General features: G+C 35.2%; 1 protein-coding gene across 1 annotated transcript; it reads right to left on the reverse strand.

The window, feature by feature from the left end:
- Positions 1-50: 50 nt before the first annotated feature.
- On the reverse strand, positions 51-3,431 carry LOC142612106 ((+)-neomenthol dehydrogenase-like). Its single transcript, XM_075784230.1, has 4 exons — positions 3,414-3,431; positions 1,404-1,480; positions 926-1,043; positions 51-305 (listed from the first exon to the last, which is right to left on the reverse strand). The coding sequence occupies exons 1-4, from the start codon at positions 3,429-3,431 to the stop codon at positions 51-53; spliced, it is 468 nt and encodes a 155-aa protein (XP_075640345.1).
- Positions 3,432-13,156: the final 9,725 nt, after the last annotated feature.

Raw genomic sequence — 13,156 nt, forward strand, 5'->3', positions numbered from 1 at the left:
AGCTAGATACCTTGCACCTTCACGAGGAGTCAATTTTACAATGTCACATGTCATCTCTGTTTTGACCCTTCTGGATGGATAGAATTTATATGGTATTGAGGGAACCTTTTTGCAATGAGTTTTGTATAGGCATTTACAGCAGCTCTGGATACCTTATAGGCTGATACAGTTTTCGGCCATCCATTGGCCTCCAAATTTTGATCATTGAAATCCCTTAAAAACCATTGCAAAATCTCGTCTATTTTCTCTTCCGTTAGATCATTAACATTCTCTAGCACTGCTTTAGCCCTCTCATTGTTGATGAACTGGGATAGCGAGATGAAACAATGATAGGTTACATGTTTCCAGTACTTTTATGTATTGCAAATCAAGGATGAATACCTTAATGTGTTTTATTACCTACATTAAATAAAAATGAGAAGAATGAATAGTTAATATAACATAATTGAACATATACCTATAGAGCTTAGGTCTTTTGGGTTATAGTGTGTGTCGTCTGACATGGAGTCACTTGGACGACCTCTCGACAGGTAAATGCTAAAAACCATAAATTATAGTATATATATAATAAAACTATTACTATATAGAAACATGTAATTTGATAGTGAGAAAATGAGTGAAAGAGAGAACGCAATATATGTAAATCAAGTTTTCCGAAATGTGACTAACAAGAATATCAAGTTTTCCGAAATGGGCTTTAATAAATTTTGCACAGGAAGCTATGCTGGCCTGTTCTTTCACATTAAGTTTGATGAAAACCCACATGAGACAACCCAGAAGCTTTGAGATTTTCCACAGCTTCTACGCCTCTCTTCTCATCTCTGGACTCTAGTAGTTAATATGACCACATTTCCAGCAGATGCTAACTGACGACAGACCTCCAGCCCAATGCCTTTGTTGGCCCCTGTAACCAAAGCACACATACCTGACACGAATGCCAACTCAAAGTTAAAGTTAGGACAAATTTCTTGCTGATCTCCAGATCTCCAGCAGCGTTTAAAAAAAACCTTTTCACCGTTGAACTAGTGTCGGTGCTCTGGCCTCTGATACAAAACCAAAACAAAGCAGTCAACTGATGCTAATGGAAGATTAAATTTAAAGATAATGATAATAGTAATTATTTTCCGATCAGCCTTCCCCTAATAAGATCTATTTATTTTGGTCCAGCCATGGGGAGCCCAATTAGAGAAGTTTCAAATTAAAGCGAGCCTATAAAGGGTCTTTAAGGGGCTTGCTTTGCGATGCAAAACCCAAACCAAATAGTATGTATAATAACTCATAGGAATGCCTCGAAAGCAATTTGACCCATTACTTGGAGTCTTGGACCAATTGTAGGCTTGTACCTTGTGGCGAATTGTAACGGTGGCAAAGAATAAGAAACGTTGCGTAAGAAAATATCCTACGTGCCATCAGCAACCTTAATATTTCCGAATCCCCAGTCCGCACGGACTCCTACTCCTTTGAAAGCTCTATTTGCTTCCTGCTATATAAATTCAATTTACAATTACAATACAATTAATAGTCTCTCAAACTGTGTAAAACCTAGTGAGTCTGCTACAATTTGTCAAGCAATTAATATGGCTGATTGGTCTGGGCTTTATCATGACCTTTTTGTTCTCATTGCTAGAAGCATAGCTTCGTACGAGGATTTTATTTCTTTCGCTGGAGTGTGTAAATCATGGCGATTTGCATTTAGACAACCTATTACACGCAAATGGGCATCACAGATTCCATATCTTATGCTTGCAGAAAAAGAAGGCAGCGACTTTGGGGGCTTCTTCAGCCTCTACAAATCAAGAAAGTCACCGGTACGATATATTTCGGATACCGGTTAACACCGGTGTACTGTTTTGGGTTTACAGTTATTTTATATATATTTAACATATATACACACAAAATCTCTATTTACACACACATACACACACAAACTCTCCAACTTTTAGTCTCATAAATACATTTCATTTCAACTATTGTATACTAATTGATATAGCAAACTAAAGATCAAATGGAGATTAAAATTAATGTAGGTAAACAGTTAAAAAAGAAGAAAATTGAACTCTTAATTCAAACACCAAATCCAAATTAAGTAAAAGAATTGGAGAGATCAAAGGTTAGGTGAAATAATGAAATTATCTACAAAATACTTTCATTATTGATTATTTTAGAGACAAAAACTGCCACAATTACCAAAAAAAAAAAAAAAAAACACAGCATTTTGTGTTTCGGTCCGGTATGGTTGGAATTTTTTTTGGTACCAAATAGGAGTGTACCTGTACTGGTGCACTGGCTGGTACGATATGTACCGGCCGGTACGGTACGGTATCAGTAACACTGCTACAAATGCATGACTTGCCAAGTCTCTTTACCACAAGCTAATGGGAAGAAGTGCTTTTCATCACAAGGATGACTTATTACCATTGAAAAAAACCTCAAGATTAAACTTCTGCATCCCTTTTTGTAGATTCAAAAAGAGCTTCCGGACATGAAAACTCTCTTATATGGAGACCTTTGATTTAGTGAACATGATCCATTCTTGTTTGCTAAAATTTTCGACAAGTTTGTATTATCAGCGAGCCCTTCTCAAACATCAGACTATATTGTTATGGCCATTGTTATGACATATGTGGATATTGTTAGAGACATATGTTATATAAATTGACTAATCATTTGACAAAATGCACTTTACTTGTAATTGGGTAGATTTATGATGAGTTTAGAACTTCAAGGAACAAGAGTTCAAGATTAGTATTGAAACCATGCAAGTTTGTTCAAAAAACAAGTGAAGAAGTGTTTTTCATTAAAGCTCAATAGATCACATCTATCAATGATGTTTAATACTGAAGCTCGACAGCAGCTCAATAGAAGCTGTATCTGTCAAGAACTACGAAATTCAGATTTTCAAATCTGATTTCATGCACATCCAAGTGTATTTGTATAGGGTTTCTTTTTTCACAACCCTAGACATATATAAGGATTATTTTAAGGACCTTCACACTTGATGCAAAGGTTGTTGCAATCATTGTAACACAAATACTGTGACTGGAGACAATTTGCCCTAGTTCATCATCTTCTTTGTAAAAACTATTGCGTCTTTGCGCCAAAGGTTTTGTAACCAATGAGCTTCTTGATCTTCATCGTTAGATGAACTAAAGAATTTCACTGCCAACATCTTCCTCAAGTTAGTGTGTTAGTCACGTACTTAAATCCGTGCATCAATTAGTTAGTCACGTACTCGGAGTCGTGCATTGAAAGGAGAGATTGTCCCTACATTGTAAGTCCAATTAGGTATTGAGATAAGGGTTCAACTGTAGGTTGGTATTAGGTACTAGGATTCCTTTTACTTGTAATCTCTTGTTTTAATAATAGTGGATTCTCGGGAGTGGTGACCTTAAATTCATCCGGTGGAGTTTTACCTCGGTGGTTTTCCCCATTCGTAAACAAATCACCTTGTCAAATTTATTTTCGCTACATTTAACATTAGTTGGTGATTTGTTTGTGCTACCACACTTATTGCATGTAATTGAATCTAATTAATTGATTAATTTACCAAAAGGGTCAATATATTATTAGCCTATCAAGTGGTATCAAAGCGGGTACACTCTGATTAGGGTTAATCTTTGCTGTGTGATCCATTGACCTCTGTTTGTCATGGATAAAGGAAAATCTCTAATTATACCTCATTTATTTGATGGCACTAACTATGCATACTAGAAAGTACGCATGAGAGTTTTCTTGCAGTCTTTAGATGAGAAGGTGTGGCAAGTTGTGGAGATTGGCTAGACTAAGCCAAAGGAAGCGTCGACTGATTAAGATGATACCAAGATCAAAGTGGCGAACTTCAACAGTAGAGCATTGAATGCTTTATTTTACTCAGTTACTAATGAGGAGTTCAAGAAAATATCCTCTACTGAAACTGCTAAGGAAGCATGAGCCATCCTCTAAACAACCTACAAAGGGACTAAGGCTGTCAAGGATTCAAAGCTTTAAAGGATTACTACGAACTTTGAAGAGATTAAGATGGACGAGGATGAGTCGTTTGACGAGTTCTATGCCAAGCTAAAGGACATAGTTAACTCTGCTTTTAATCTTGGGAAAACTATTCTCGAATCCAAGGTTGTGAGAAAGGTACTCAAATCTCTGTCTGAGAGCTTCCATGTCAAGATAATTGCCAATAAAGAATCAAAGGACATGGACAAAATTCCTTTGATGGAGCTAGTCAGCAACTTGCAAACCTATGAATTAGGTTTAACTAGAATCGGGAAAGCAAGCAAAGGCAAGAGCATAACACTGAAGGCCAAAATCAATGAGACCGATGAGTCTTCTGATGATGAAGATTCCAAGATGAAATCCTACATTACTCAACAATTCAAGAAGTTTATGAAGAATGCCAATGCGAAAGGATTCGACAAGGACCAAAATCAATCCAGTTCCTCACAATTCAAGAGCCAAGATAGAGGAAAGAAGGATACTAAGGATGGTGGTCAGTACATTTTTCCCTCTAGACCAAAGTGCTTCGGATGTCAAGGTTTTGGACACATGAAACAAGAATGTCTAGCATATCTCAAGACAATTGGGAAAAGCAAGGCTCTTGCTGTTACCTTTAGTGACACCAAGCTTGAGGATGAGTTAGATGACAATGATGACAAGTGAATCTTGAATGCCTTCACTGTCACAGTGAATCCTAATGAGGGGATTTTTGAAGAGGTAGATGAAGAAGAGGACTTGGTGGAGTCTAAGTTCGAGAAAATGAATGAACAAGATGGTATCCATACAGCCTATGCTAAGTTTGTACAAGGTTTCCAAAAAGCATGAGAAACTTTATAGGTTAGTCACCAAGTAGCTGAGTGATGCAGAGCTAGATCGAGAGGAGCTCTCTACAAAGGTTGATGAAGTAAATCAAACTATTGAAGCTTTGCGGTTCAAGAACAATTTCCTTGTTGAAAAGACAAAGAAGGTTGAAGCAGAACTGTTTTAGGTTAGAGCTCGATTTTAAAGGACTTTCAGTGCAAAGCTCGATGAGATGCTAAGCTCTCAGAAATCTGCTTCTGATAGAACCTACTTGAGGTATGATTTCTCTTCTCCCAATATTGCCTCCTCTAGTACTACTATTTTTATCTCACTTGCTAATAATGTTAATTCTGAGAATGATGAATGTAAAACTGAAATAGCTAATGAGAACGTAGACAATGGAAATCTATTCTAAGAGCAACCCCTAAACTTGAAAAGAAAGAGACTAGAAACCCTAGGACTAAGAAGGTTAATAACAAAAAGTCTCAACCGAAGAAGTCACATCTCTGTCATCACTGTGGAGCTTTAAGGCATTTTCGTCCAAATTGCTACAAGTGGTTAGTCACTCAACAAAGCAATAGTATGCTCTCATTTGGAAACCAGAATCAATTTCCATTCTCTTTTGCTCCTCTTGGAGATCTTCTCAAGGCCCTCTTGTTTCTTTCGAACTTAAACGGTTTTAATTCTTCCTCCTCACCTCCGGTTCAAGGGTTGACACAAAGGAAATGTTCTTTTTCCAAAACTAAGGTTTGGAAGGAAAAAGGCTCAAAGTGATTTAGTCGCTTTTTCTCTCTCCCCCTCATGGTTATGCATTACTTGTGTGTTTTTTCTTTCTTGTTTTTTTTTTTTTTTGAGTTAGTCTAGTTTTATGCTTTGCTTTGTTTAACATGTTTTTGTTTGTTTGTTTGTTTGTTTGTTTTTTTTTTTTTTTTTTTCCAGTTTTGCTTTATTTTGTTTTTCATAAAAAAAAAATTACAAAAACAGTGTGTGTTTTATGTATATTGGTACTTGTGTACCTTAAATGGCCATTGAAATAAAATTTTCTAAACTTTGTATCTTTTGTAACTTCTATGAGCATCTCAATGCACAACTAAGCAGATGAGCTTTGTGGCTCGTGTTTTTAATGAGTACGATTAAGTTATCTCTTATATTTAACACTCATATCACTCTTTTTGACGAGAATGAATAAAAAAATCTTAAGAGAAAGACATAAATAACCATCTCACCACTAAAGCCCGCCAATCATGTAATAACATTTGTATGCTTCGGCATAGTAAAATTGTGATGGTTTTGACTTACATAATTGGGTATTTCTTTTCTCTCTACATATGTCCATGCATGATATGTTCAAAAAGAAAAATATGCAAAGAAATATAAAAGCAAAAAGAATCAAATACTTTTATATATGGTTGCAAGCGTGTTTCTAGGAGATGTGGGAGTTATAGGATGTACCTCGAAGGTAATAGTCCCTATCAAGCAGTTATGATTGTGTGTGAGTGTATTTAATTTTCTCATATCTCAAATCGTCATAATATGAGACACTTATGCACCCTTGCTATGTTTCACACACAACACGCAAATTCTTTGCTATTTTTGATACATGTGCAAGTACAATGTGATTTGGTCATCACAAAGGATACATGTGTTAATGTATACTCACTAAACTGTCTTAACTTGTTTTTGAAATATAAAATTGGTTAGACTTGTTTAGTTTGTGTGTGTGTGTTTTGGATCATAAATGCTTTGAATTTTTCTTGGTGAGAGATGTTTTGAGAGCTTAATATGTTGATTGGATCTTTGTCTGGGTTGCTTGCTTGTTGCATTCAATTTTATGTGTTTTTCCTCCTTGAAAAACTCCCTTTCTTCAAGCTCAATAGCTTCCTCGACAGATTTCGACAGCTAACTCTTCTATCGAGCTTTCTCTCTTCTGTCTCGATTGCATCTCGACAGATCTTTGATCCATCGAGATTTCTTGGGTTTGTCTTAACGCAATCTCAACAGCTTCTTGACAGCTTTTCTTAACGATTGTCAAATGAATAATAAATCTCACGACTTCTATTTACATCAACTCTTAATCCTGAGAGAAGAATGAATTTGATCATGAAGTGTAGGTTGCTTTGATATATCAAGAGTGAGATCTAAAAACACGATCAAAACCTCAGTATGTTGGGCAGCCACATTTAATGTTGAAGGAACATATATTCTTAAGGTGGAATTTATAATCTCTTGTCGGAGATATAAAATATCTCATTGAAATAAGTTTAATGAGTTTGATTATTCAGAGTGTTAGATCTAACCACTTTAGTAAGAAGTTACTAAAGTATATGTTTATGAAACTAAATTTCATAAATATATGATGAATAACTTAAAGAATTAAATTGAGCACTCAAGAATTAAGATGTATTAATCTTCAAAGTGGTAGTCAAACATTCATGACTTTGTATTATTATGAATATTTTAATTAAGTGGTTGCATGTATAATAAAGTCTTGAGATATAATTTGTTAATAAGGCCTAGAGTGCAATTATATTTATGTAGTGGTATTAAATATAATTAATGGTAACTTTGGACTTGTCAAGAGTTGACAGATAAACCCAAGGCCCATTGGAGTTAGAGTCTTATTTGTTCCCTTTTGGTTCCATTCCAAGCCACATACTAAAGCCCAATCGGAATGGCCCAAAAGGCTAGTCCAATTAGATAATCAGTCATATATAAGGAGAGAAACATACAAAATTTGATATAAGGTTTTATGAATGTATGAAATGGTATGTATGTGAGTGTAAGCCACTCTCTTATTCTCCCTTGAACACATACATATAAACTAATTGAGAGACCACACTTTTTTGGCTTAAGTGAAATTGGAGTGAAGATTAAAAGTGTTCTTAAATACTTCTAATCTTTGATTTTAAATTTTACCGCACTAAGGTACGCTCTATTGTTCTTGAATTTTGAAATTTACATAGTACATGTTAACAATTGCGAATAAAGTAGATCCGTTAATTTTCCATTGTGTATGTTTTGTATGCGATATAAACTATATTTTTCCAACAGGAGCACCACCAAGTTGTACCCAACCAATATAAGGGAGGTGGGCCCACGATTAAGGGGATTCAGAGGGTGTGGTTTGGTGGTGGGGGGAAAATGGGTTTATATTTGGTTTCCAGCCGTGATTTCTTTTGGGAATATACCCTGTTGAGATGGTATCTTACTTAAAAGAGGTAGTAGATGGTTGAGACCATCTGATTCTTGCCATAGAGGTAGGTGGTGAGGTAGCCTAATCCTTATCCATTTGAACCTAGAGGTAGAGGTATACAACACGAACAAACAATATGAAATTTTGTCACGAATGAGTAGTGGCGCCGCAAATGTATTTTAAGCAAAGGTCGTGGCCAAGCAACCAATGGGTTGGTGGGTAGTCCTGAAGGAATACTCATAACAAGCCAAAAATAGTTGGTGAAGCCTTAGGGGTAAAATGAGGAAATCTCATTGAATCAGTTCACTATAAAAGGAAGAGGTAGCCATGGATGAAAAGGAGGAACCCATGGTAAGAGAGTAGTAAGCACCTAAGAGAGGCACTTAGATAGGGAGACACTTAGAAGGGGGAGGCACCTAGGGAGAGGGGGATCCAAAAGGGAAAAGACCTAAGGGAGAAAACAACCCATAACAAGATAGTAGTCAGAAATTAAGAATAAAAAGAACATAGAGAAAGAAAGAAAGAAAGAAAGAAAGTGTTAAAAAGAAGAGATAGAACATGACAAATGTTGGGAAACTTAGACCCCGGTTGTTAGAATTAACAAGTTTTTAATCCAAATTATTAATTAGATTATTATGAATAAACCTTGTTAAATCAAACAAACATCAATATTATGTCAATATCATGCACAATGAAAAATTAAATAAGTAATGAAACAAACTAGTTTCACAATAAAAAACCTAGGGGGAAACCTTCCCGAAAAGTAATCCACTATAATAAATAAAAGTTTCAAATTTAGTACAAAATCTTTGTCCTTAGACTCTACAATTTTCGTAAATGAACTTACAGCAGAAACTTTCTACCACTTTAGAACCTCTGAACTCTTCAATATATGAATGCCACTCTTTTGCACGGATTCCAGTACGTGACTAACCAATGATGTACAGCTCCCAGTACGTGACTAACTAACCAACTTGAAGAAGATATTGGCTACAAAGTTCTTTACTTCATCAATAATGAAGATCAAGAAGCACTTGATTACAAAACCCTAAGGCGCAAAGACGCAGTAGCTTCTTTCAGAGAGAATAAGGCCTCGGTCACCTTTTTCATGTGTTCTCCTTATATTCTCTTACGTGACGGCCTTAAAATAAAGTCTTATATATGTCTAGAGTTGTGAGAAAAGAAACCCTATACAAATACATAAGCATGAGCCAAAAATCAAATCTGGAAATTTGAATTTTGTAATTCTCGATAAATAATATCTGTCGAGCCTCGATAGATAGCTATCTATTGAGCAGTTGTTAAGCTTTAATGAATCAACACTTCTTCACTTGTTTCTTGGACAGATTTGCATGACTTCAATACTAGACTTGAACTTTTGTTCTTTGAAGTATTAAACATATCCTAGATCTACCCAATTACAAGTAAAGTGCGTTTTATCAAAAGATTAGCCAATTACATTAAATATTGACATATGTTCCTAACATTGAATCACATATGTCCTAACAATTTCACCATTTGACAACTCGTGACAAAACCACAACAAACAAATGAACATATGAGAGAAGTCATAAATCACTCAACTCATACTCACTTGTTGAATACAATAAAATCTATCATAACATAAACTCTTGAAAAACTTTGCAAGAAGAGAGTTTATGGCAAGTCGACTTTGACATCCTATATTTCTGAAACACTTTAAACAAAACTCATCAAGATATCTTAGTGTAAAACAGAAATAATAGATTGCATACATTTAAAGAAACATGTGCATAAAGAGAGAAAAGAAACAACACATGTAGAGGTAGGTGAAGAAGATGTACATCATATATATATATATAAAAGATAAGCACAATATATGTAAACATGGTCACAAGACCATTGTACAAGAAGAAGAAGCTAAAAGAAGCTCCTACAACAACAAGGAGGTAAACACTTCCCCTAACAAGATGAACCACAACTCCCCTTTACAAGTGCATGTATTTCTCCTCCTAACTTATAGAATCTTAAAAAAGAAACCATAAATTCTCCATAATTTCTCCCCCTTTTTGTCATGATTGACAAAGGGCACAAGAAGCTAGAAAGCTTCACCCGAGAAACAAAAAGATGATCAAGGGTGCACAAGGAATCCATATAAATGTATGAATGTAATGAAACAAGATGCTATGGATGATAAGATAAAAGAAAGATGCAAAACATGTGAAAAACAATGCATGCAAGAGGATCTCGATGGATTGAGAGCTGTCGAGAAGCTATCGAGTAGAAGCCAACCTTGATGGATTGACCAGCTATCGAGCATCTATCAAGCAGACAAAAATTGTCTCGATGGATTGAGTAGCCATCAAGAGGCGATCGAGATTGCGATAAAAAGAAGCTGAAAAGTTCGATAGATAGCCTAACTGTCGAGAGGTGTCAAGAAGCTGTTGAGATTGCTTAAAAACAATTTTTCAAAGAGGAGAAAAACACAAACATGAATGCAATCAAACATTCAACTCAACTAAGGATCCACACAACATTTTGAGCTCTCAAAAACATCTTTTTAAAAGAAAAATGTTAAGCACAGAGATCCAAAAACACACACACACACACACACACACACACAACAAGTCTAACTAATTTTATATTTCAAAAACAAGTCAAGATAGTTTAGTGAGCATAAATTAATTCAAGTATTCCTTGTGATGACCAAATCACATTATACCTGCACATGTATTAAAAGTAGTAAAGAATATTGCGTGTCGTGTGTGAAAAACTTCACAAGATTGCATAAGCGTATACATGTTATGACGATTTGAGATATGAACAAATCAATTGAACTCACACATGATCATAACTGCTTGATGAGGACTATCACCTTCAAGGTATATCCTATAACTCCCACATCTCCTAGAATACACGCTTGCAATAATGTTTTAAAGCATTTTTAATTCTTTTGCTTTAATTTTTCTTTACATGTTTTTCTTTAATTAAGCATATCATGCATGGGCATACAGGAAAGAGAAAAAAAATTCCCAATTATGTTAAGCTCTTTTGACATTACACTTTTGCTATGTCGAAGTATACCGATGTCATTTCATGATTGGCGGGCAACAGTGGTGAGATGGTTATTTATGTCTTTCTCTTAGGATTTTCTAGTATTTTCCATCAAAAAGAGTGATACAAGTGTTAAGTACAAGAGATCACTTAACTTTACTCGTCATAAACAAAGAGCCATAAAACTCACTTGCTTAATTGTGCATGGAGATGCTCATCTAAGCTACAAGAGATACAAAGTTTAGAAAAATTTGTTTCATTGGCCATTCAAGGTACACAAGTACCAATATACACAAACACACATTGTTTTTGTATTTTTTTTTCAAATTTTTTTTTATTTTGAAAACAAAACAAAATAAAAAGTCTTAGGCTCCTTTTTTACCCACATAGCACAAGTTTTTGGCCGTGAAGATGAAAAGACATGTGTCCTAGTATGTCTACCAAAGGACATAGAAGAATTAGAATTCTTCTGAAATTGAGTTAAAAAGTTCAAGACTTTTAATAACTCTCCAAATAAAGGTATAGGTCCTTGAGAGGAAACCTGTGACCATTTGGACACTTGCTTTTAATGATATAGCTTAAAGCAATTAGGATGAATATGTTTAAAAACACCACAATGGTGACAAACATGAGGTCTAACAAAGGATTTAGAATTAGTCAAATCAGTTTTGGATTTCATACCTTTACCACCTTTCTCAAATTGGGGCACAATGACAGTCCTTGATCTAGAAGCCATGGAAGAGGAGGGGCCGGAGGAAACAACATATCCTAAGCCAGTCTTATTAGAACTATGTTTTTGAGCACTCAATACCTCATCAAGTTTTGCACTAGACATCCTCTCTATTTGAGTTCTTGCTTGACTAAGCTCAACTTTGAGATTCTTAACCTTTTCTTCTAATGAGGTGTTCTCCACAACAAGAGTCTCAACTAACCTTGTAGTCTCATCTAATTTGACTAACAGATCAGCTTTTTTAGTTTTTACCTCATTAAGCTCTTTTCTACAAAGATTAGAAGTCTTTTTAGATTTTATGAATTCAGTGCTTAGCTTATCATAGGCTTCCTGAAGGGTCAACTTCTTGGGTACTTCATCATTAGAAGAATCCTCACTGTCACTAGCACTCTTCACAATCACCTTATCAGTTGAGGCAGCAAAGGCCATAATGTGACCACATTCATCCACATACTTATCAGAAGAATCATTCTCCATATCACTCCAAGTAGCAATCAACCCTTTATCTTTTGACTTCTTGGTTTTTTCCTTCATAAGGTAGTTTGGGCACTTTATCCTTATGACCAGAACCTTTGCACTCATGGCATTGGATGAGGGGTTTCTCATTCTTGCCCTTCTTTAGGGATTTAGATTTCCTAGAAGTTTTGCCCTTATCATTTTTCCTAAATTAAAGAAACTTGATAATCTTATCAGTTTTGAAGGTTATATCCTCATCCTCATCATCATCTTCATCTTCATCTTCAGAATCCTTAATCTCTTCCTCTATACCCTTAAGAGCTAAATTTTTACTCTTTCCACCTTTCCCCATTGAGCCTAATCCCATCTCATAGGTTTGAAGGTTCCCTACAAGCTCAATTAAAGAAAGTTGATCAATGTCCTTCACTACTTCAATGACAGTTATCTTGGGATGGAATTTTTCAGGTAAGGACCTAAGAATTTTCCTAACAATTTTGGATTCTGCTATAGATTCTCTAAGGTTGAAGGTAGAATTCACAATATCCTTGAATTTAGCATAGAACTCATCAAATGTCTCATCCTCCTCCATCCTTATTTCTTCAAAACTACTAGTGAGTCTTTGAAACTTCACAGTCTTTACTGCCTTGGTACCTCCATAGGTGGTCTTAGGAAATTAATCCAATCAGAGTGTACCCGCTCTGATACCACTTGTTGGAAAATTTGACCCCGGTTGTTAGAATTACAAGTTTTAAATCCAAGTTATTAATTAGATTTTTTATGAATAAAACTTGTTAAATCAAACAAATATCAATATCATGCACAATGAAAAGTTAAATAAGACAAGATATGATGACCTAGGAAAATTAATGAAACAAATTAGTTTTACAATAAAAAACCTAGGGGAAAATTTTCCTGAAAATCAATCCACTATAATAAAGAGAAGTTTCAGATCTAGT

The sequence above is a fragment of the Castanea sativa genome, chromosome 10 (assembly GCF_040712315.1).
Source record: "Castanea sativa cultivar Marrone di Chiusa Pesio chromosome 10, ASM4071231v1".
NCBI classification, from domain to species: Eukaryota; Viridiplantae; Streptophyta; class Magnoliopsida; order Fagales; family Fagaceae; genus Castanea; species Castanea sativa.